The sequence below is a fragment of the Peromyscus californicus genome, unplaced genomic scaffold, assembly GCF_007827085.1.
Source record: "Peromyscus californicus insignis strain IS unplaced genomic scaffold, ASM782708v3 Scaffold_9__1_contigs__length_137607984, whole genome shotgun sequence".
Taxonomy (NCBI): Eukaryota; Metazoa; Chordata; class Mammalia; order Rodentia; family Cricetidae; genus Peromyscus; species Peromyscus californicus.
In genome coordinates this window covers 78,838,833-78,863,438 of record NW_026294617.1, presented here as the reverse complement: position 1 = coordinate 78,863,438, position 24,606 = coordinate 78,838,833, and the positions used below count along the sequence as shown (strand labels likewise).

Below are 24,606 nucleotides of genomic sequence, written 5' to 3'. Positions count from 1 at the left end.
GTAGTCAGTGTCCTCCCGCCTAGGAAAAAGAGGCTAGCTTTCCCATCTTTTTACAGACCAGCAGTCACCTGATTTTGACATAAGCTAAATGTAACTCTAAGGTTCCTAGAATATGAATGTTGTAGGAATTTAGCAGAGTTACTATCTGGGATAGATACTAGATTGAACAACTTTTCTTTAAAGTACTTTGACCTTAAAGAATCCTTGTGGGAAACAATGATTGTTTTCCTAAAGGGGCTTTATAGCCATTCCATGACTTTGGTCATAAGACACCTCAGGCACATCTGAGGCTCTTATATTATTGTGTATTACAAATAATCCATAATAAAGGACTAGAGTCAGAACATATGATGCTCTCCTTCAATAAAACATGTAAATTAGATTAGAGACCTTGGTATGAAAAAATACTTTATGTAACGTTCAATAAATACGCTTTTGTATGGCTGTTCGGGGTTCAGTCCATTAGAGAGGCTGGACCTTCCTGCTGCCACGTAGGCCTTAAAATTTCATCTTGGAATGCCTTCTATCTTCAACTGACCTATGCTACAAAATACACCCCAACATTTGGTGCCTAATGCGGGGCTTGAAGAAAGAAGGCTCCCGATACCCCAAGACTGGAGATTATGCCCATAATAGGCGAGGCTCCAGGATAGGTCACAAACGTGGAGAATTTAAGTTCTCCATCTCAAAAACAACAGCTAATACAATGGCTCTTAAAACAAAAGATGGAAAAAAAAAAAAGAATCTTCCCAATAGAGAAAGGGAGGGGGAAGTTAAAAAAGGTATCTTCACAATAAAGAAAGATTAAAAAACTAAAAATTCTCAATATAGGAGAGGAGGAGGCCCTACTCCTGTGCAGTACTCGTAAAGAATAGAGAAATGCGGGCCGGGCGGTGGTGGCGCACGCCTTTAATCCCAGCACTCGGGAGGCAGAGCCAGGCGGATCTCTGTGAGTTCGAGGCCAGCCTGGACTACCAAGTGAGTTCCAGGAGAGGCGCAAAGCTACACAGAGAAACCCTGTCTCGAAAAACCAAAAAAAAAAAAAAAAAAGAATAGAGAAATGCTCTGGGTCAGACTTCGCCTCTCTTGAGCCCTGGGGAGGAGTGATCCGGTACAGAGGAGGAACGGGCACTGAAAGAAACAGTCATTGTGAATTTGGCGTCTTTCTTCGTATATGCAGAAGTTAGGCATGGACCGCGTTTGCTGTTTCCATTTCCTCCAAAAAAGGCGTTTTAGATACAAGGGTGGCCTTATTTTACCTTACCATATACTGTTTTCGTTGTCCACAGGATCCTAATCCTAAAGAATATCCTGTAACCAGCAAGCCTCCACAGGCATCTGAGTTATTTCCTCATCCTCCCAGCCAGCCAAGAAACCCATTCAAGGTGCTTAACACTAACCCAAAAGCAGCTCCCTGGAAACAGTTAGTCGAAGGAGATGGTGAGGGAAAGACAGCTGATAAGACACTGAGAGAGAACAAAGACCAGCTCTTGGATCAAAAGAAAGCCCACAAGTCCAAGTCTGACTGTAGGATGGAGAAAGACCCCTCCCCTGACCTGGTGACAGAAACACAGTCTAGAGGTGACGGGGAAGAACAAGGGGCGAAAACGAAGTTTCAGCCCCAAACTAAGAAGACTGAAGGACTGGCTTCCAAACAAGGCCGTGGAGATGCGCTCCGAGGAACATCTGTGGTTCCTCAGATGTCAGAGAGTGAGAGTCGAGATGTCCCAAACAAGCCAGAACCTCCGAGAGAAAAGGAAACCCAGCTTTTGCCTCAGAATGTCCGTGGTCAGAACCCAGAAAGCAAAGCCCAGAAAGAGGGCCACCTCAGCAGGGAGCAGCTCAGGAGTGGGGAGGCCCAAGGCAGAACAGGCACAGATGCCCCCAGTGCCCAGGCGTCTCAGGAGGGAGCGCCTGGGCTTTGCTTGCGAGAGGCCCGCCATGCTGCCTCCAGCAGTGAGGACAGCGAGGATGATGAGGGTGTTTCCAGTAGGCCAGGCTCCCCACTTCTCTTTGACTCCACTGTGGACTCCCAGAAGAAGGGGAACCTCCAACTTTGCAATCAGCCTGTGCAAAGACAGCCACCTGCTGCTGTGGGTGTCTCCAAGAAGGGAGAGTCATGTGACCCAGCAGCCCAGCGTGCAAACCTTACAGCACAGCTGAGACAAAAGAAGGTGAGTGTTGGCTCTGCAGAGTATACTGCCTTTGCAGAAGACCCCGGTTCGGTTCCCAGCACCCACGTCAAGTGGCTCAAACTGCCTACCCTCAGCTCCAGGGCGCCTGATGCCCTCTTCTTGCCTCCTTGGTAACCTGTACTTATGTTTACATACTTACACACAGACACATACAAATATACATAATTAAAGCCAAAAAAAAAAAAGGCAGGCCAGTCGTGACTTGTGCTTTGTCTCTAAAGTGGTTGTTCTCAACCTGTGGGTCATGAGGGATCCTTTCACAGTGGTCGCCTAAGACCCCGGAAACAGATACTTACATTACGATTCATAACTACCAAATTACAGTTCTGAAATAGCAATGAAAATAATTTTATGATGGGGGTCACCACAACATGAGGAACTGTATTAAAGGGTCTCAGTGTTAGGAAGGTTGAGAACCACTGCTCTAAGATCAGGGTATTCTGGGGGCACCTGGGAGACCCTCACAGAATTGAGTAGATTCCTGAGAGGGCTTTATAATTTATAATTCCTGAGGTGGCTGTTTAATACCTGCCTTTCCTATGTTTATGCTTAGACTTAGTAAGCTAGTTGGTTTTGTTTTGCTTTTTAATCCTGGATTTTACATTCATAATTAAAAGATCGTTTCAGAATTTCAGCATGCTAAGCCATTTTAATCTGAAGTTGTCCTTCAGTAACTTGAGAGGCCAGTCCCGTTTGAATAGGATCTGTTTTTTAGGGCACACTGGCTGCAGTGAACATCCAGGCTCTCCCTGACAAGGGTGAGAAGTTGCTTAAGCAAATCCAGGCATTGGAGGACGCACTCAGTGCTCTGGCTCTCTCCCCAGAGCAAGGTAAGATGGGAGTTGCCCCAGCACTCCGTGTTTGTGGACTTGACAGAGACATTTTGATAAAAATTGTGTTCATCTTTCTCCCTTTTCTTGTTGGCTTCTGAGCTTTCTTCTGATGATATCTGTTGTTGTTTATAAAAGCAGCATTCCTGCTTCCCGTGGTCTGGGCACAGCTGACCTGGAGCCTGCAGTCTCCTGGCTGCATTTGCACCGTCTTTACTTGTTTCTCCCACTTTAACCCATCTTCCCTCGTGTGTTGAGCAGGAGCCGAGGAGAACTGTAGCTCTCAGGAACCCCAGCAGAGTGGCTTCGCCAAAACCGCTGCAGACCCTCCACACCTCGTGCCTCCCCAGCCCCTGCCCAGTCACGAGGTCCAGCTTGTAGGCTCTCTAGGACTAAAGGCAGGTCGCCAGGGAACTCCTGAAGGAGCCAGTCAGTGCTCAGGAGGTAAGATTCAAGAATTCAGCCCTGCTGTGACAAGTTGATGCTGTGAGTTATGTGTTACCTAGCAGGTGTCTTTGCCCACCAGAAGGGAAAGCCACTTTTGAATTGAAAGTTGCACGTGTGTTAGAGACCTCGATTCTCTGTAGAGCTCGGAACAGTTGTTGAAGGACTCTGAGGCTAGGGAGTGGTTACTACCTTACACTGAGTGCCCATCCACCGACTCAGAGGGCGGGCGGCACATGGGATGTAGTGTTGTGTGTGAGACCTAGCTTATGAGGCAGGTGGACCAGCCGCTGACGTGTTTATTCTTTGCCTGTATGAGAGGTGGGTTGCACTGAGGCAGAGCAGAAGAATAATGTGAGTGGTGACCGTGATTTACGGAGACATAGAAAGCAGTAATTCCCTGTTAGCTAAGTTCCCACTGCTAACTCTCCAGGCAACTTGGCAGGTCCCAAGTAGTCTTGTTGGGTTTTTTACTATTTTATTTTTATGTTTTGAAACAAGGTCTCACTATGTATCCCTGTCTTTCCTGGAACTTGCTATGTAGACCAGGTTGACCTCGAGTTCACAGAGATGCACCTGCCTCTGCCTCCTGAGTGCTAGAACTAAAGGTGTGCACCTCCACACCCAGCTCCCAGATAGAGTCTTCACTGTGCTATCTGACTTGATTTACCAGTCAGGAGCTTGCAGTTAAAGTGGGCTGGCAGAAATCAGGAAAACAAAAGCAGTTCTCTCCCAGGGAGAACTAACAAAGGTATTTAAAAAAAAAAAGGAAGGGCAGCAGAGCTAGGGAGTGTCTACTAGCTGGGATGATATTTGAACTTAGGCCACTCTAAAGGGCATTGAGAAAACACTTGGTCACATAGCATAGCAGTTTGGCTGCTCATTATTCCATTACCTAAGAGTGACGAAGTCACCTAGAGAAACATTAAATTATAGTGGTTATTGAGGTAAAAGAGCATGTGATAAGACTTGGAAAGAGTTCTAGTAAGACAGTTTAAAGGCATTTTAAAACAAAGTTTCCCATTGTCTAGAAACCTTGTACCCAGAATGCTTTTCCCCTGGAACTGCAAACAGGTTGTGTAACTCGTCCTTGTGGGATGAGAGGGCAAACGGGACAGGATGATCCACAGTCAGCTGGTGACCTGTACCTCAGGGATCAGCTTTCTGTCTGCACAGAAGACATCATGCATGGCTTTTACTCTCATTGGCCTTTCTTCTTTGAATCCAGAGACCTTTGCTTCTGTACAGCATGACCTTTGACCTTTTTGTCCACTGCTTTTCACAAGTGAAAAATAAAAGATCAAAACTCCCAAGGGCCTAGCTGGAGATGAAACTCAATGGTAGTTAGTGCTTGCCTGTTGTGATCAAGGCCTCAAGTTTGATCTTCAATTCTAGAAAAGAATTATAGATTGTTTTGTTTTAAATTATAGTTCATGTGGTTAAACAAACAGAATGGGAGTAGAGAAGCTTGGGAGGTCAGTAGTGTGTTGAGGTAGGACTTTTTACTCAATACAGATCTATCGTTTGGCAAATAATTACATTTTGAGGCTCTAGACAGAATATAGTACTTGTCTTGCTGTTTTTTTGTTTGAGAGACAGGGTCTCGTGTATCCTGATTTGTATGGTGCTGGGGGTCAAATCCATGTATGCAAGGCAGGCACTATACCAACTGCACTGCATCTCCAGCCCTGAGGATATGGCACTTGTGACATCTTTGGGTAACACTTGTCTGTTCACAGGCCGTATGAACCAACATCGCCTTCATAGTGTATGGAAAATCACGAGTGAAGCCATTGATGAGCTGCATCGGTCACTGGAGTCTTGTCCTGGTCAAACAGCAGTGGCAGAAGACCCAGCTGGCTTGAAGGTGAACCAGGAAGACTAGCAGTGGAGAGTGTCCAGCACCCTGCAAGGAGAGCTGCAGCTGTGAAACCTGCAGATAAATGCCTTAGTGTCTTCTCCTGTCGTAGTTTCTATTTTGTTGAACAGTGAAAATAGTAGCAAACCCTTTTTTTTTAAGTTGTAGGATTATACATTTCTATAGCAGCACAGGATCCATGTGTTGTCCGTAGATGCTACAGGATATAAACCAATTGTTACTTGTAATGATCTACTGGGGATAGAGATGTATGAGACAAATGTGACCATAGACACAGAGAAAGAGCACTTGCAGTGTGTCTTAGGCCGTGTGTGTAAAGTACAAAGGGAACTCAGAGTAAGGGAAACATCAGCTGGGTCAGTGAGTACTTTTATACCTAAAAAATTGCAGATGTTTAGAGAGCAAAGAGATAAAAACAACATAGGACAGTGAGATGGTGTTGAGGGAGGAGACATGGAGGTTGGTATTTGTGAGTGTTGGATGGCTGTCATCCTCCCTGAGCTGGGAGGAGCAGGCCATGCTGCTGAGTAGGGAGAGTCCCTTGCAGTGGAGCCTGGCATTGGCAAACGAACTTAGGGTTGAATGGTTCAAGATGCACTCTGCAGTTGTGGTCACTTTGTGAAGGACAGTGAATGCTTTGTGAAGGTTTGTTCTCCCAGAGTACGAGGGAAACTGGGACACAGGACTGGGAGGAAGTCACTAGTTCAAGGGCTACCACAGCTTGTGACTAACAGTCCAAACTGGGCTGTTGGGCAGAGAGGAGAGTCAAATATAAGGATCATAAAAAAGACAGAAAGGCTAGTAAAAGTCAAGTGACATCAGGGGTTTGGATGCAAGCAGTAAAACCTGACTTCTAATTGAGAAGACAAACATAGGCTTTTAGTGGATGTGGAGACATGGACAGGAGCATCCTAATAGAGATGCTGACCATTAGCCATGGTGAAGGCTTCAGCGTAGCAGACAGGAGAAACCAGTAGCCAGGACAGCAGCTAGACTATAGAGGGCTCACCTGTACAAAGGAGGAGTAGAGTGAAGCCAGGGTCCCCTGTAGCCTCATGAGGAGTTCCTTCTGACATTTGTCTTGTTTTTGTCAGGTCCCTTTGTTACTCCACCAGAAGCAGGCATTAGCCTGGTTACTATGGCGGGAAAGTCAGAAGCCACATGGAGGGATTCTGGGTAAGTTTAGCATTGTGATAAGAGCCAACAGTTATGGGATTCTTAGGCACCATGTTAACCTTGCTGTATTGTTTCATTTGATGTTGTCACATGCATTTTTTTTTCAGATGGGAAACTTAAAGTGTAGAAATGGTAAGGACTTGGTTAAAAATACATGGCCTACCAAAGGAAGTGTTGGCAGCCAACTCTGACCAAGCAGAGGGTTTGTTCTCTGCTGGCTCCACATTCTCTAGAAGCTGTGGAACATGAGACTAGGGGCCAGTATTCTAGGCCATAGCCACAATTACAGACTTTTCTATGACTTTGCTCTGAGTGTTCAAGGAAGCTAAGGCCACCCAGTGTCAGCTTCATCTGCCCTGGGTTCAGAGATTGGTAGTAGAACCCACAACATCTAGTCCATCCCACAACTATAACTTACACAGATCAAAATCAGCAGAAGGCTCACAGGACAAAATTCTGGGAGTAGTCTTCTGGAGTCTTCTCTCATTGGGGCCACATGGCTCACACTTACACCCTAGCAGTAGGTTGGAGGATGTTTCCAACTAGAGAAGCATTTGGGAACCTCAGTGCCCAGGAAGTTTTCTAGGAGCGCATCACATAGGCATTGTTTGGCGCAGAATCACATTGTATACAAATGGTGTGGGCAGAGTGAGTCGCTCCTATCAGTTCTGAAATGTGAGAGCTGTCCGTACATGTTACTTACAGAGGGTAGCCAAGGCCTAATGTTGAGAGTAGGGCTCTCAGAGGTTGGTCGACAGTAATAGGTTTTCTGTAACAAAATAATAGGTTTCTCCCCAATGCCGAAAGCCAGATCAAGCTGAATTAAAAAAGCAAAAGAGCAGGTTTATTTGAGCAAAGCAACTCCTGGGTGAGCCCTCCAGCCCCAGAGATCGGGGCCGGAGAAGTCATATGCCCAAACTAAAGCAGGGACCTCATATACCCTGTAGAGGGAAGGGGTGATGTGTCCTCCACAAGCTGGGTTTGTGCCCAAGAATGGTCAAAAACTGACTGCTTTGGTCGGGTCTTGGCTACTGGCAGCTTCAGGGAGGAGCTGCTAAGAATGCAAACTGGGCTTTTTGGCGCCTTTTCTTTGTTGGAGATTCTCTGAGAGGGTGGGGTCTGGGGAGAGAGGAATGGGGCTTTCCGAATCAAGCAGGAGTGGGAGGTTCCACCCGAACAGACAAGCTGCCCATATTGACTCCTGGACTGTGGCAGAAGCAGAGTTGGAATCATAGCCCATGTGCTCACTTGTTACTTCTGCTTGCTCACAGTGATTATTTTGAATGAATATAGCAACCTGATGAGTGAGCCCGAGTGTTGCATGTGGTGTGCAGAGAAGTTAGGTAAACTCAGTGGCTGGTGCGGGGCCAGTGCCCAATGCAGTGCAGGCCTAGTGAGTTGGCTCAGCAAGCAAACACTTGTAAAAGCCTGGTGACCTGAGTTTGACCTTTGCAATTCACGTAAAAGTAGAAGGAGAGAACAGACTCCACACATGTGTCTTGGTATATGGTGCTTGTGTGTCCGTGCATATGTGCATGCACACACACACAAATACATATATAATGAAGTGTTCAGTTATAGCCTCTAATGGATAACAGAAGTGAATGAAGGACTGTTGGAACCGCGGCACCGTCAGTAGAGTAGGTGATAGGCTATGTTAGCTAGACATTGTTCTTTTGGAAATAGCAGAAGGACCAAGCAGTATCATGAAACTGAAAAAGTCAATTGATCCACTCTTAGAAAAATGCCACTGTAACAGAGAGCTGGGGTACGGGTGAGATCTAACTCTTGTATACTGAGCTCTCCATACAAAATAGTGCGTCATTTTGCAAAAACAAAGACCCCACTGGTGTAGCGAGTGGGTCAGTTTCTACAGGAGGAGTCTTCTCCTCAAGTCGTGTTGACTCTGTGTGTATTGTTTTCCAGCGGATGATATGGGCTTAGGAAAAACCCTGACGATGATCGCACTCATCCTAACCAAGAAGAACCAGGAGAAAAGCAAGGACAAGGGCAAAAGCATGCCTATCACGTGGCTTTCCAAGGATGGTAGATATCAGCACCTTCTGCCATTTCCAACCTTATTTGAGCCGGCAGAGGGAGGTTTCCGGCTACAAAAGGTCACATCTCATTAATCTGTTAGAAAACCAGCATTGGCTACTTCCCTGTGTTATTCTAATGCGGAATATGCCAGTTATAAACGAATTCTTCCCCCTTTTATTTAAACTTAGTTGATCAGGGATTAGAAAAAGTTCCCTGGAAGTAGGCAAGGCTCTAGAAGAGTCAGGTCAGACACAGTCATCGCTGTTTTCTGTTAATATTGGGAATAAACTCCTGGGTAGAGCCAAACTAATGTACTTTTTAAAAGGTGCATATTTGATTTGTTTCTTGTTTTAAAAATACAACTTCATACATGTTTTAAGATGCTATATATTATCTGTAAATACTGTGTAAATTACTGTGAATGTGAGCACAAGTCCTGCTTTGCTGTGTGGGTAGAAGCATGTGGCCTGGCTCTCAGGGCCCATGGTAAGCACTGTTGCAGCACACGTGGATGAGGAATGATGATACTGTGTCACTAGATGGTTCCAAATGACATTAGCTTGTCTTAGAAGAGGCTTTTTTGCGGGTGGTGGTGGTGCACACCTTTAATCCCAGCACTCGGGAGGCAGAGCCAGGTGGATCTCTGTGAGTTCGAGGCCAGCCTGGGCTACAGAGTGAGTTCCAGGAAAGGCACAAAGCTACACAAAGAAACCCTGTCTCAAAAAACAAAAAAAAAAAAAAAAAAGAAGAGGCTTTTTCTACTTACACATATAGGCTCTATTTAACACATAGTAATTTGTATTTATATTTTAATGTAGAAGTACATTAAGTTACAATTTTCCTGGAAAAAACAAAACAAAACAATAATTCCCTGTTGTGAATCATCTCAGGAGGCCTTAGGAAAGGGCCCGCTTCCATTCCGGCCACTGTGAAAACATTGGTTTTTAGATGGTCACACACTGCCCACTTTCTTTCCTCCTGTCTTTACACTCAGAATCTACACTTTCATAGGAGAAAATAAATAAGTATTTTGGTTTAAAAATCCCTTCCATTTCCTATTCTGTTTGCTTTGTGTAGAAATAAAACAGTAGTTAAAAAATATTGATTAAAGGAGTAAGTCAATCAGGAGAAAGTAAATGCTCAAGGCTGTTCAATGAATATAACTAGGTATTGCTTTTCCCCCTCGAGACTCCTCTGTTTTGACTTCCAATGGAACACTAATTGTCTGCCCCGCTTCCCTGATCCATCACTGGAAGAACGAAATAGAGAAACGAGTGAACAGCAACAAACTCAGAGTCTATCTCTACCATGGGCCAAACAGGAGTCGGCATGCAAAAGTGTAAGTTGGAAGTGCTTGGATGCGTCTGCAACCCATCTAAGGAGCCCCTTTGCCTTTCTGCTTGTCTGTTTCTTCTCTTCGTCAGGGCTAATCTTGTGTGGACGATACTCAGTCTCATTATCAGACAGCCTGCACTCAGCTACGTCTACTGTTCAGTGGTTTTACTTTTTGGCCTGCTGGTCACTCTCCCTAGCCAAAGCTGCAGTGTGAGGGGCCTGCAGTGCCTGAGCTGCTTGCCAGGTGGCAGCCACATTCCCTGGTAAACCCTGGGGAATGAGGAAATGTCACGGTCTCTTGGACACTGAGGTCTGAGTCTAGAACTCACCTTCAGTTTCTCTGAGCCTGAAAGAAAGCACCTGGTCTTACCTGCCATCTTGGTAGCATCTGTCATTTACCTGCTGTAGGCTGTGTGAATGTGTGAGAGTTTATAGCTGTATTTTCATTCATAAACTATTCAGGAAGTTTTTATGGCTGTATTTTCATACATAACCTATTCAAAAAGTTTAGACTTAAGAGTTTTAGACACTGAATTGTTAGACTTACCTAAAAATTCCCAAAAGGGGATGCTTTGGAGGGAGAAAAGATCACCTCAGATGGTAATCTTTAGTTTTTGGTTTCTGGAGATAGTTGTTTTTGGGTTTTCTTTCCAGTGCTAGGGATTGAATACTTTGAACATTCTGGGTAAACACCTACACCTGAGCTACAGCTAGACCTGCATTAACTTAAAGGAACTGTTTTCTGTTTCTAACTGGGATGGGAGACAGGCAATTTGCAGTCTAACCAAGGACAAGACCACTGTTGTTCCTCCTCCCAAGTAAGCTCTTCAACCCTTGCTACTGGATATTTTGTGTCCCACAGAACAGTGCAGATGTCTTCTGGAGCTCTGTTACCAGATTGGTGACATTTATTTTTATTTGTGTATTTATTTTTTTAAATTTTAAAGGTTTATTTTTTAATTTTTAAAGATTTATTTGTTTAATGTGTTATGTATGTGCACCACATGCATGTAGGTACCTGTAGAGGCCAGAAGAGGGCACCAGAGTCCCTGGAACTGGAGTTACTGGTAGTTGTGAGCCACACCATGTGCTGGGTAGCAGCTCTTAACTCTTAACCTCTGAGCCCTTTAGAGCCTGACCTGAGTCTGCCAGCACACCTGTTCTCATAGTCAGCACTAAGGGCAGGACTGCAGTCTTCACGGCTGCCTGCTCTGTCTCTGGACCTCAGACGATTGGAGCTCACTTGGTGTGCACTTGGAGCACAGTGGGCTTCTTATTCAGAAGACACCAGTCACTTGTTTTTGATGCTGAGGATTCATAGCTGGAACTGCCATTTGGAATTAGGTGTATCATTTTACCAAAAGAATTTATTGCTGTCTCTCAGGTATATGATATTAAATCTATTCGAATAAGATTCATGCCTTTAATAAGAACCTTTGCGTGTAAATAATGTAGGAAAGGTGAGCTGAAAGCTTACTAAGTTAAGCTTTAAAATCTAAAACTAAGTCAATGGGTTTTTACAAATCTGTTGTAAAGTGGTATGAGAAAGTAACATTGGCATGGGGTTGACAGTGCTTTGAAGGTTTCTTTTTCCTTAGAGACGTCAGCATCACCCACCTCAGATCATTAAATATTATTTTCCAACCCTGTCCTACCTTCTTTTCTGACCAGGTCATTGCAAACTTAATCTGACTTCAGCTAGAGATTTTCCTTTCTGACTCACTGGATGGGAAGAGAGGCTGTTCTGGCTACAGTGAGCACTGTAGTAGAAATGATCACATTGGTAAGAGGTAGAGAAGTCCGGTAGAGAAACCTGCCTCTCATAGTTCACACACACACACACACACACACACACACACACACACACGACAGAGACAGGGTGCATGTGTATACCAAGGGCATAATTAAACTCGGTGTCAGTTCTGCAGTTGTTCCTTCCTGCCCTACGTTTTAGTTTTGCATTATTGGGAGTTGAACCCAGAGCCTTGAACGTACTAGGCAAGCACTCTAACACTGAGCTATTATTTCTCCGCTAGGCCTTTTTATAACGAAGTCACCTCTGCCTCTGTCAGGCTCCAGGAGGAACTGTTTACTCTTTGCTTTGTTTTGTATCCATGCAGACTCGCTACATATGACGTCGTGATTACTACTTATAGCCTTCTGGCCAAGGAGATTCCCACAACGAAGCAAGAGGGAGAGGTTCCAGGTGCAAACCTCAGTGTGGAGGTGAGGCTCCAGGATGCCAGAGGTAGAGGTAGAGGCACACAGAGCCTAACAGGAGAGATTGCAAAGGTATTTTCCTGCAAGAAGAATGTTCCAGATACTCCTCCACCTGTGGATATGAGTCCTTCCCACTGCCCGCTCTTATCCTGAACAAGCACCCCAGTGATAAATTAGTACTTGGCACAGAGTTTGGCTGTTTTTAGAACTAAAGAAACCATACACTGTAGTTGTGGTAGTAATAATCACACATGAATGCAGAAGAGTCTTTTTTTTTTCATTTTTCTTTATTAAGAAATTTTCTACTCACTCTACATACCACCCACAGATTCCCCCTCCTCCCACCCTCCAGTCCTCCCTCCCTAGCCATCCCGCATCCCCACATCCCCCAAATCAAGGTCTCCCATGGGGAGTCATCAGAGCCCAGCACACTGAGCCTAGGCAGGTCCAAGACCCTCCCCACTGCACCAAGGCTGTGCAAGGTGTCACACCACAGTCACCGGGTTCCAGAAGCCTGCCCATAGACCAGGCACGGATCCCAATTCCCCTGCCTGGGTGCCCCCCAAAACAGTTCGAGCCAAACAACCGTCTTCCGTATCCAGAGGGCCTGGTCCAGTCCCATGGGGGCTCCACAGCCACCAGTCCACAGTTCATGGGCTTCCACTAGTGTGGCCGGTCATCTCTGCACGTCTTCCCATCATGATCTCGATGTCTCCCGCCATGCAGAAGAGTCTTAGTCAATGCTTGCATCTATGTGGGGTATACTCTCATATATTTTTATGTTTAGTATGCGTTAACCTATGATTGCCTGCCTTTTCTCTGCCTCCCAGAAAGGGCCTTGCAAATAATAGCGCTGTAGATGGGTCAGAGACCAGACGATAACCTTGAAAAACTCTTTGTTCCTAGGCAGATTGAAGAACACTTAGCTGATGTACAGGCTTTATTGTATAATTTTGTGAGGATTTCTGTATTTTGGGCAATTCATAGAGTATGTCCCTAGCTCATGACCAACCTCAATGCTTTTCCGTGGCTCTTGAGATAAAACCCAAATTCCATTACATAATGTCTCCGGTGCCTTATAATCTTGCCGTCTCTCGATCCTTCATCTCTGTTCCTCTGCTCCCCCCCTGTGGCACTGCACTCTCTGCACACGTCATACCTGCCACCCTCTGGTTATCCCTGGATGCTGTGCTTAGCCACCGTCTTTCTCAGGTGCATTGGTCTTAGGCGGTTTCAGGAAGGAAGCCTTTCTGTACTGCTCCCTGTTCAGCGTTTGGATGAGTGTCCCCCCGGCATCTGGTGCTCACTTGGTTGTGGCTGTTCAGCTGGGGTTGGGCTCTGCTGTGCTGGGAAATGGAAGAAGTCATGCTTTAGTAAACTTTCTATGTCCTGTACTGAGTGACTTCTGCATAGACTTCATGCTCTGGTTACGTTTGTCTCTCTTGCTAGAGTTTGAGCTCCTTGAGGGTGTGAGCTGGCCTTTATGTTTTTGACTTAGCATCTTACAACTAAAAATAGACTTGTAAATTTAGTAAATATTTTAATGAGTGAGTGAATTTACACCTGGTGTATTCCTGGCCAAACATTGTTAATGCTGCTGCTGAATGTAGACTGAAAGAATAAATGAAAATTCAAATTACAAAGCATTTTACCCTTAGGATTTTAAGTTCAGGGACAGACTCTGAAGTGACCATTTATTTGAACTTTTTGAGAAGTTCTGCCCTTGGTTTCTGAACTTAGTTCAATGGAAGGGTGTAAGCAAATTAGAGAGTCAGCACTTACTGGTCATGTCCCCTCATCTCCTGGAGGAACATGCATGTTCCCATACTGGTGTTGGCTATCACTTTGTTTCTTCCAGGGCGTCTCAGCACCTTTGCTTCAGGTAGTCTGGGCTCGAATCATACTGGATGAAGCTCACAATGTGAAGAATCCTCAAATACAGACATCCATTGCTGTGTGTAAGCTGCAGGCTCGGGCCCGGTGGGCTGTCACCGGGACCCCCATTCAGAACAACCTATTGGATATGTATTCACTAATGAAGTGAGTGGCCTCTTTGGGGTTGTTAATGTGAACCCCTGTCCCTAGCCTGTAACCCTTCATCATTATTGCATGTGTAGTGATGAAGCTCTGGTGTGTCCAGATTATCTTGTGTAGCAGGTGGCAAGCTTTAAAGGCAAAGGATGGGTATTCATGAGAAAGTATTATTAATTCACAGACTGAACAGTATTCTATATTCATGTAAAAATCTAGAGCAGCTTAAATTAAAGGAAGCTAGGGTTACCATTCTTCAGTCCAGTAGCTGTTTTAGGCTACTTTGCTTTAAAATACCAGGCCTAAGGGCAGGATTGCCGTTTATTTGAGGCAAACAGAAAAGAATGCTGATTTCAAAATTTTTTTCTTTTCAAATATACCCATAAAAGGCTTTGGCATTTCTTTGCTAGCATTGATGCTTTCGTAATAAATTGTAGCTGTGTATGTCCTGTTTGACTGTTCACATTGTTCATGTCAAATGCACATCTTTACAATGTGGAGTTCCTGGTTGGCTTGGGTCTTTTGGGCCTGTCTAGCAGACAATGTATGGAATTATTTTCGGATGGGATGGGGTCACAGAGATAACAGTTCTGGTCTGTTTTCATTGTGTTTTGCTTTGAACACTAATTCCATCCTCTCCCTGCTCTGTGCCCTTCCTGGCCCTAAAAAGGTTTCTCCGCTGTTCCCCGTTTGATGACTTCAGTCTTTGGAAGAGTCAGGTTGACAATGGTTCGTTGAAAGGAGGAGAACGGTTGAGCATTTTAACCAGGAGCCTTTTGCTGAGGAGAACAAAAGACCAACTGGATTCCACTGGTAAACCTTTGGTAACCAGATTTCTGCCTACGCCCGGCACAGCCAGGGAAGGAGGGTGACCAGGACCTCAGGTAGACCAGCCCCGTGTCAGGAGCCTCTGTTCCTTCTGAGGAGACTCCTCAGAGCGCCCCTGGTGCTGGGTTGGCACAGTCCTTCCCAGGGAAGGGGGAGCGGCTGTGCAGAGACTGGGGCCAGAGCCGGTGTGCTCGGGTTTGCTCGAGTGTTGGGTTGGTTCCCAGGGCTTCACTCCACCCCTCCCCTCATCTTCCAGGTGCCACTGCCCCAGCGCAGACTTCAGCTGCACCGCTTAAAGCTGTCTGAGGCTGAGCAGGCTGTTTACGACGTCTTCCTGGCAAGGTCGAGGTGTGTGCCGTGAAGAAGCACCTTCTCCTGCTTTAGTTTTTCCTTTCTTGGCTTGGGGAAGAGTCTGGACTCAGGTGTCCTTCAGTGTCACGTATGATTCTAACATGTTACATCTTTATATTCCGGAGAGCCCTCCCTCCCTTCTGGATTATCTGTCTCTCATACACATCGAAGGCAGAATTTTCTTTTAATGATTTATTGATTCTTGTTTTATGTGCATTGGTGTTTTGCTTGCATGTATGTCTGTGTGAGGGTATTGGATCTACTACAACAGGAGTTATAGACGGTTGTGAGCTGCCATGTGGGTGCTGGGAATTGAGCCCAGGTCCTCTGGATGAGCCAGTGCTCTTAACCGCTGAGCCATCTCTCCAGCCTGGAAGGCAGAAGTTTGTCTCCACTTTTAATCGTCTTGTTTACATAGAAATCAGAGGGTGTGTGATCCATCTGCTCTTTGGGGGGCTGTATGGATAATGACTCTTTGACCCTTAACCTACTGCCCAGCATCTCACTGGAGCTTAGATAAAAAACAGCTTTGTAATCTTTCCTATTGTTTTCTTTGCACTGTCTCTCAATTCTTGTTGTTCTTGGAATTCTCCATTTGCTCCCTTCTGCATGGCATTTTTTGTTTCCGAGAAGAATGTGGTTTTTGTCTTCTTGTACTTTGTACTTACTACCAATATTCAAAAGGTTTTGTTTTGTAAATAATAATACTTGATTATTGCTTTGTCCATGGCTCATGTTTGCTGTGAGCTGGGCATCATTTAGCCAGTGCGTTCTATAACCTGCCCAGGCCCCACCACTCCAAGTTAAGCAGCAACCACCATAAGCAGTCCGACCTTTGCGACCGTCATATGTGATTTCCTTTCTTGATCTGAGACAGGTCAGCTCTCCAGTCCTATCTAAAGAGACACGAAGGTAGAGGCAGCCAGCCCGGAAGAAGCCCTGATAATCCGTTCAGTAGAGGTAAGCCAGGGACACTCTAACGTAGCCACTGAAAGTGGGACTCTAGCTGTTAAAATAGCAGTATCAGCTTCTGGGCCCCAGGTACCAGAAACTAAAAGCTTGTTAAGCCAGAAGAAAATACACTGATCTTGAAACACAAGGACTTCTTTCTAAGTCTGCATTATTTAAACTAGGCAAGGCAGGCCAGCAGAAGAACCTAGTACTTGGTCTGACTTCATAAACATGTCTGCTATATGTTTATGTTATAGGATGTTAAGAAGGCTCAGCTGGTGAGGTGCGAGGCACCCAGCCTGATGGCCTGCGTTCAGTCCCTGGGACCCTGTGGTGGATGGAGGGTGGAACTGACCTCTGCGGGTCCTCTTCTAACCCCCACATGCACACCTTGGCACACACAGCACCCAAAATCCTTTTTTTAAAGTATGCTACAGCTGAATTATTGAATCTCAGATCAAACAAGCTTAACTGACCTCCCTCAGTTCCCAGCTCCCCCCAGCTTTCTCTGTTTCAACCCTGTGCTCTTTCCTGGGGCTCGGCTTCTCTGGAAGTGGCGCAGGAGTTTGGGTCCAGCGTGCCCCAGTGCTCTGCTGCAGCAAACTCGCAGAGACCCAGCACCGTCCACGTCCTGTCCCAGCTGCTGCGGCTTCGCCAGTGCTGCTGCCACCTCTCCCTGCTCAAGTCGGTGAGAGCACAGCAGCCCAGCGCTTTTCAGCCTGGGGGCCCAGAGAAGGGCAAGGGGTCTGCAGGGCTAGAGCGGGTGGGGAAGACTGACTTCTGACACGTTCTGTTGATGTCTGTTCGTTCTCACGGCAGCAGATTGATGATTGATTGATCATTTGTTTTGTTTTAGATACACACTATTTAGACCAGGAATCCATTTGTGAATGGTTTGGTATCTCAGAATGTCATAAAGCTTGTGTAGTTACTGTTGTTCAGTCCTGAGGCTCATGGAAACTCAAGTACAAAGTGGAAAGTAGCTTTACTCTAGACGTGTCTAGAGTCTCGTTTCAGAAGCTTAGTGTTGTTTGACTGTCAGCTGAACGACTATGAAAATAGAAGGATTATGTAATCTGTCGGGCAAGTTTTTAACTCGCATCATGTAGTTTATCTGTGCAAAACTTTAGACAGGGCCTTTTCCATAACACTAGAGGTAAAAGATATTTTACTCTGGAGTTTTGGAAATCAGCTGGAAAGGAAGCGTGCCACTTCACTGTCCCCTGTTCCCATCCCTCTCTGTCCTTCCAAGGCCCTGGACCCGACCGAACTGGAGAGCGAAGGCCTTGTCCTGTCCCTGGAAGAGCAGCTCAGCGCTCTGACCTTGTCCAAACTCGACGTCTCAGAGCCGTCACCCACTGTTTGTCTCAACGGCACGTGCTTCAAGGTGGAGCTTTTTGACAACACACGAAGGAGCACCAAGGTACCTTTGTCACCTCTGTGCTGTACGGAGAGATGGAATGACCTTTTTCTGTGTTGGAGTACCTCACTTGTGCACATGGGAAGAGCTGTGTGAGAGCAGAGTTAGAACTGCCAGATTCTAGAGTCTCCCACTAGTCTTAAAGCCTCACTTTGTTAAAAAACTCTAAAGCCTTCATTCATGATGGGCTTTCAGAAAATTATTTGGGACAGCTCTGTCATCAAGGAAGGTTCTCTGTCACAGATTACTAGGGAGGGCTGCCAGTTTTATGCTAGGAGTGGGGGCTGAGCAAGTGAGCAGTTTGTTTAGGGAAAGCTTGGAAGGAAACCTGGAGACATGACCCTGGAGACTGTGTAGTGTGCCAGTGACAATTACTTCGACTTGTTGGAAGGCTTCCATCTGTGAGTCTTGTTTTCTCCAGAGCTCTGTCTCCATCAGTCATTCAGGCAGCTCTAGTTCATAAAAGAATGTGAAGGCTAGAGGACTTTATTCCAGGAGGACAGTGCCATGCTGTAACTCGAGTCCTGCCTCTCTGTTGGCATAGGATGTGCTTTATTAGCCCACATGCCATCAAAGGAGGGCTGACTTTTCTCTCTGTTGGAACCTAAACTGCCTTTCCTAGCCTCAGCCATTCTTACCAGAGCTTTGTTAAAGATGGGAACTAGAAGGAAAGTCACTACCAGAGGAACAGAATGCTGCCTCCTAACTACCATCTCAAAGGTTTGGTTGGTTGGTTGGTTTGCATGTTTTATTTTGTGTACGTTAGTCAGTTGTGGAACTCAGGATAACCTGTGGGAGCTAGTTCTCTTTTCTCACCAGATGAGGTCCAGGGATTGAACAAATTGTCAGGCATGGCAGCAAGCACCCTTACCTGCTGAGGCATCTTGCTGTCCGGTAGTTAAAATTTTAGAACATGAAGCTAGGTGTGTTGTTGGGGGGTTTTACTCTTTTCTCTTTGGGGTGGGGGGAGATCTAGCTCCCAAATAAATCACACATGGAGGCTTATTCTTCATTATGAATGTCCAGCCTTAGCTTGACTTGTTTCTAGCCAGCTTTTCTTAACTTAAAATTATCCTGTCTTTTGCCTCTGGCCTTTTCCCGTTCTCTTACTTCTATAAATCCTACTCTTACTCTATGGCTTGCTGTGTAGCTGGGTGGCTGGCCCCTGATGTCCTCCTCCTTCTCTGGCTACTTCTCCTCCTCTTCCCAGATTTCTTCTTCTATTTTTTCCTCTCTGCCTGCCAGCCTCGCCTATCCTTTCTCCTGCCTTGCTATTGCCTGTTCAGTTCTTTATTAGACCATCATGTGTTTTAGACAGGCACAGTAACACAGCTTCACAGAGTTAAAAAATGCAACATAAACAAAAGTAACACACCTTAAAATAATATTCTACAGCATAAGCATTTACCATAAAATAACTGAAAGATAGTAAGAGCCCTGTATGGACCAGACTGTATACTCTAGCATCATTAGAGTTAGCTGCTGTGACCAGACTGTATACGCTAGCTAGCATCATTAGAGTTAGCTGCTGGGTCCTTGCCTAGTACTCAGCTTCTTACCATGAGTCCATTAGTAGATTCAGATCATGTTAGGTTTCATGTAGGCAGGAAGCGGCTTAAAGCTGGGAGAGCTCCTTTGTTTTCTTCTGTGAATTTTAGGCTAGAGCTTTCTCTCTTCCGGCAAAGTTCTAGAGGCCAGGAGTGCAGGAGTGAGCCAGACACATAGCATTCAGCTCCTTGGAGCAACTGAGGTTCCTGAGAGCAAAGGATGATTACTAAGCAGTGATTGGGAAGTATGATCAGAACCATGGCAGTAGAAACACAGAGTGGAACCTATGCGGTAGCACCTAACCCACACTTAATGGGGGGAGGCGTTCCCAAAGTGACACCCATGATCCCCCAACAATGTGGCCAAACAAGACCTGAACAATGACAGTACCAAACAGACATATTAATGTGGGAGAGGGAGATCTCATAGGGTCCTACCTGTAACAAAGAACCATAGGCAGCTAAAGACTGCTGCTGAGAGATAGAGCAGTCTCCCAGGGTGAGACCCCTACCTGTTATCCAGGTCGAAGTGGTCAGCCCTAAAATCATATATACACAAGCTGTACTAAATGGACCAAGTAGGTTATATTTGTATATTTGTGTGTGTGTGTGTGTGTGTGTGTGTGTGTGTGTGTGTGTGTGTGTGTAAAACAAATAAGAGAGGCCATCATTTTGAGAGGAAGTTGGGGGTGCATGGGAGAGGTTGAAGGGAAGAAAGGGAAAGTGATGTAATTATATTTTAATTAAAAATCAGAAAAAGAAATCTTTAAAGCAAAGAAAAATGACATTAAGCTGACATGGAAAATGATATTCTAAAATAGAGACCAGGTATATATGGCCTATTGGATAAAGAATTTCAGTCTGATTTGTCCTTTGAGGAGGTCTTAGTGAGGAATGAACAGAGGTCAGAGCAGCATGGACCCAGCAGGTCAGAAGGGGCTTGGGCTTTATCTTCAGGGGAAGTCATGGAGAGGAGGCAGCAGACTGCCTACATTTAAGCAATAGCCTCTGGCTGCAGGAGAGTGGTGGACAGCCAGGGCAGGAGCATAGACGCTGTCCGGGAAATTGCTTCTGTAATTCAGTAGAAGAGAGAAAAGTGAATGTCTTAAACTGCAATGTTATGTGACCTTTCCCAGGTGTCTTCTCTGCTGGCAGAACTGGAGGCAATCCGAAAAGGCTCAGGGTCCCAAAAGAGGTGAGCGTCATTTCAGTGCTTGTGCAAGGAAAGTTGATGTTTGTGATGCTCTCAAGTCTTAGCTTAAGTCATGCCCTACAGAACGCATTGAGTAGTATGGTATAAATTCTGTGATTTCTAATTGAAATCTTGTGGTGTGCGTTGAACGGGGTCCCTGGCTTACCCCCTCCCTGAGGATCTGGTAAGGGAGGTGTCGGGAACAGTAGAAGAACATGGGAGGGAGCGGGGGGCCTAGCGGGCAGCTGCTGAGCTGCTTAAGCTGGGTTCACAGTCCAGTGGGTTGGTTATGTCGTTTGCTGTGCCTTCACGTGTATAGAATAACACCCTCCCCCCCACACACACACCCACACCCACACACCTGTATTACATAACTGTATTGCATATATATGGAATAGTTCCTTTTAAAAATTTAAAGCTCTGGTTAAGATATGCTTGGGGCGAGCAACCTATCAGCTGTTTTACTGGCCGCAGGACAACAGGTTTTTGGATGACCACTAGGACCCTAAACAAAAGACAGCTGGAATCATTACTTTAGCCTAAGCAGTCCTTTCTTCTGACTCTGACACCAGGTGAGAGTGGAGCTGAGGAATAGGTGGGAAAACCATAGACTTACAGTGTGACTTAATGTGTGCCCAAGTTAGCCTCATGCCACTACCATGAAAGGTCTCACAGGAGCACTTAGACAGCAGACACGTTTTGTGTAGCTCATATTGGCGTAGCTGTTGGTGAGGGAGCGAACGGCATTAGCAGGGGTACGTGTCAGAAGAAGCAGTCACACGTCGAGCTGGGAAGCAGGAAGAGCTGAGTTCTGCAGTCCGCTTAGAGAACTGCTTCCCCTAGGCTCTGCCTCATAACCATTCATAGCACCCCAACACTGCCACCCGGGGTCCAAGCCTTCACACACAGCTCTTTGGGAGACACTTGCCCTTTAGGTAACAGGGATTCTCCTTGTGCGCATTTTATAAATAATCTTGAGACTAGTGGCGTTGCAGCCTACGAGGAGACTGCATGGTCTCTTGATGGTTTCTGGTTTTTGTTTTCTCCTCTCTAGTGTCATTGTCTCTCAGTGGACCAGCATGCTGCAAGTGGTAGCCCTGCACCTCAGGAAGCATGGACTGACTTATGCCACCATCGATGGCTCTGTCAACCCCAAACAGAGAATGGACCTGGTGGAGGCATTTAACCACTCCCGGGGGCCTCAGGTATGAATGTGCACAGCAGGCCTGTGTAATTGAGAAGCGAATTGTTCTTAGTTGTAAAGCAACATAATATAGCACCTCAACTTAAAAATACTGTTTTGATCCTTCCAGATGTTTATAATTTACTGGAGGTCCTTACCAAAGTACACAAGCATTCTAAAAAGAATAACTTAGGAGGACTAAACTGAACAGTCAGCAGAGCTGGTTAGGATCAGAGAAATCTCTGTAGAGGAGGAAGCTTTGAAGAGTATGTGGGTTTTTGACATGAGATGCAAGAAAACAGGGCCATGGAATAGGTAAGGATCAGGAAGCACTAGTTGAATGGAAGGAAGGATGATTTAGCTGGAGGGGCATGGTCTTAAGACTAGTCATAATTTGGCTAATGCACAGTTGACCCCGAGGATCTGAATTATAGTGTCTGTATGTTTTGGCAGACTGCTGTTTGAGGTTGACCCTCTGTGGGATGTGAGAAGATTTTTTCAAAGACGAGGTATAAGAAATGGCATTCTTAATGTTTCAAAACATTGCACTGGGGGAATTTGAAAGGAACGTGTTTCTTGTGTTTTGACCTTCCTGAACTAGAGATGGAAAGATTCTGGTAGCTCTTTCTGTCCCTTCAAATACCTAGTGTAAAGAGAAGGGGCTGCTTTTGGCTGACGTTTTTGGTGGTTTCAGTAGCTCATGGTCAGTGAACCCTGATGCTTTTGGACTTCGGATAAGGGAACATATCATGGCAGGAGTGTGTGAAAGGAAAGAACCACACATCTCATAGCTAGGAAGTACAGAAGACAGAGGAAGAGTCAAGGGCCAAGGTCTCACTAGACCTTCAAAGGAAGGTCCTGATGACTTTAAGATCAATAGAACCGACCTCACCAAGTTCCACCATCTCTGATCTAGAACCGTGATGGGGACCATCATTGCCACCTGGCCTTTGGGGCGCTGAAGACCCAGCCTTCGGCAGGTGATTATAAGACCAGCTGTGCGGAAGTTAATAGACTGTTTCCTTCTGCAGGTTATGCTAATCTCCCTCTTGGCTGGCGGTGTCGGACTCAATCTGACTGGAGGGAACCACCTTTTCCTTTTGGACATGCACTGGTAACCAGGGTTTTCCTTGAGTTGCTGCAGCATGGTAGGAAGAGCAGTGGGTAGAGGGCAGCAGGTCTCACCTCTTAGTTGTGTCTTTCAGGGAGTCGTGGAGACAGTCTGTACAGCCCGTCTAAGGGGACTGTAAGGCCGGCTGACATTCCGGCACTGCTGATTGAACATTTCACGACTACGTCAAGTAGTTCATGAATTTATTGTTCACTAACCTCTTAAAAAAATCTAACATCTTTTTCCCCATAAAAATGAGGAGCACAGGAAAAAAAAAAAAAAAAGAAGCTGGGTGTGGTGACGCACGCCTTTAGTCCCAGCACTCGGTGGGCAGAGACAGGTTTCTTACAGGGACTGACTGTGATAGTGCTAATAGCTAATAGGAGCCTGTTCCCAGTCTCTCAATAGAGAGTGGAAAGATAGCTGGTCTTTTAGGCTTTGCAGGGCACGTAGTTTTCTGTTGCATATTCTTCTTGTTGTTGTTGTTTTGTTTTTCAAGATAAGGTTTCTCTTTGTAGCCTTGGCTGTCCTGGAACTCACTCTGTAGACCAGGCTGGCCTCGAACTCACAGAGATTCAACTGCCTCTGCCTCCTGAGTGCTGGGATTAAAGGTGTGCACCACGACTGCCCAGCTCTGTTGCATATTCTTTGTTTTATGTTGTTTCCTTAACCCCCTTTGAAAATGTAATGACTATTTTTAGTCAGAGAAGCATACAAAAATGGACTGTGGTCTGGACTTGGCTGTAGGCGGTGGTTTGTCAGCCCTGTGTAGGATGTTGGTGTTTCTGAGTTACACCTCTCTAACAGGAATCCCTCACTTGAAGACCAAGCTTGTGATCGGATCTACAGAGTAGGACAGGAGAAGGATGTCGTCGTACACAGGTAAGCAGAGGAACCAGGCCCTTCTCAGTGTTTACTTTGTGAAAACCATCTCTGGGAAGATTTTTATAGGATAGGAAGTGTTTGGTGACTACTTTGCTAATGATGTTCTGCAGGCATACCTCAGAGACACTGATCAGAAAGGGAAGAAGCAATCTGAGGTAATCTTGTTGGTCATGGTTAAAACGCAAGCATGTATGGTGATAAGCCACAGCTCATCAAGGAGGCAGCTGTGAAGGGCTTGCTCCCTGCCCTTGTCTTTTTTAACTATTAGTATGGCATAGTCTCAGTCAGACAGAAAAGTTGCAAAAGAATTACCAGAAAGTTCCTGTGTGTGTGTGTGTGAAGGGATCAGTGTTATAATGTTAACTTCAGTATAATATAGCCTGATCAATCCACTCTCGGGTTCATCTCTCCCGATGCTGTCCTTCACAGCAGCAGCAGATCTCGTATCCGAGTGGCATTTGGTTGTCCTGACTTTGGATCCTCTAATCTGGCACAGTGCTTCCTCCTCTGATTTTGACATTGCCTTTGAAGGGCACAGCCGGTTACTTTGCAGAATGCTCCTTTGGGGCCTGCATGGCCTTGGGACCACCGGAACGTGCCTCACTGCTACAGTCCACTCTTCCTATGGCCCTGTTTTTGCTTCCTTTGCTGACAGGGTCTAGTGAAGAATTTAGAAGACACAGTCAGTACAGCTTCCCTCCATTTCTTCCTCAGTCTTGCAAAGTGCCTTCCCTCATTTCATATAAGCTGTTCTTGTTGAGGGTCACTGGGGAGCTCCAAAATTTGCCACATGCAGTGTAATTAGTTTTCTTGACTTTAGCTCTCTTCTCTGCTCATTCTTTATTTTCCTCCATTAATTATATCACTCCAGTAAGTACAATCTGTATTTTTAGTTCCACTGTCTCCTAAACTTCCAACCCGGGTACCCAGATCCCTGCTAAACATGTAAACCTAAGTATGCAAGTGCTCATTCATCTTCATTCATCTG

The 24,606-nt window shown here is 45.7% G+C and overlaps 1 protein-coding gene across 2 annotated transcripts in view; it reads left to right on the top strand.

The window, feature by feature from the left end:
• Positions 1-24,606, top strand: part of Ttf2 (transcription termination factor 2) — a 32,842-nt gene that overhangs the window by 5,742 nt on the left and 2,494 nt on the right. Inside the window, exons 5-22 of one of the 2 annotated variants that reach the window (XM_052730889.1) lie at positions 1,290-2,174; positions 2,911-3,025; positions 3,287-3,469; positions 5,209-5,336; positions 6,443-6,524; positions 8,451-8,570; positions 9,753-9,903; positions 12,020-12,125; positions 13,978-14,159; positions 14,821-14,974; positions 15,235-15,326; positions 16,207-16,289; positions 16,835-16,968; positions 17,533-17,703; positions 20,384-20,442; positions 21,494-21,644; positions 22,654-22,736; positions 23,541-23,615. In XM_052730889.1, coding sequence (XP_052586849.1) covers positions 1,290-2,174; positions 2,911-3,025; positions 3,287-3,469; positions 5,209-5,336; positions 6,443-6,524; positions 8,451-8,570; positions 9,753-9,903; positions 12,020-12,125; positions 13,978-14,159; positions 14,821-14,974; positions 15,235-15,326; positions 16,207-16,289; positions 16,835-16,968; positions 17,533-17,703; positions 20,384-20,442; positions 21,494-21,644; positions 22,654-22,736; positions 23,541-23,615 — 2,954 coding nt within the window. Of the gene's footprint in view, positions 1-1,289; positions 2,175-2,910; positions 3,026-3,286; positions 3,470-5,208; positions 5,337-6,442; positions 6,525-8,450; positions 8,571-9,752; positions 9,904-12,019; positions 12,126-13,977; positions 14,160-14,820; positions 14,975-15,234; positions 15,327-16,206; positions 16,290-16,834; positions 16,969-17,532; positions 17,704-20,383; positions 20,443-21,493; positions 21,645-22,653; positions 22,737-23,540; positions 23,616-24,606 lie in introns of those variants that run through there. The other variant, XR_008216428.1, reaches the window with a different exon arrangement.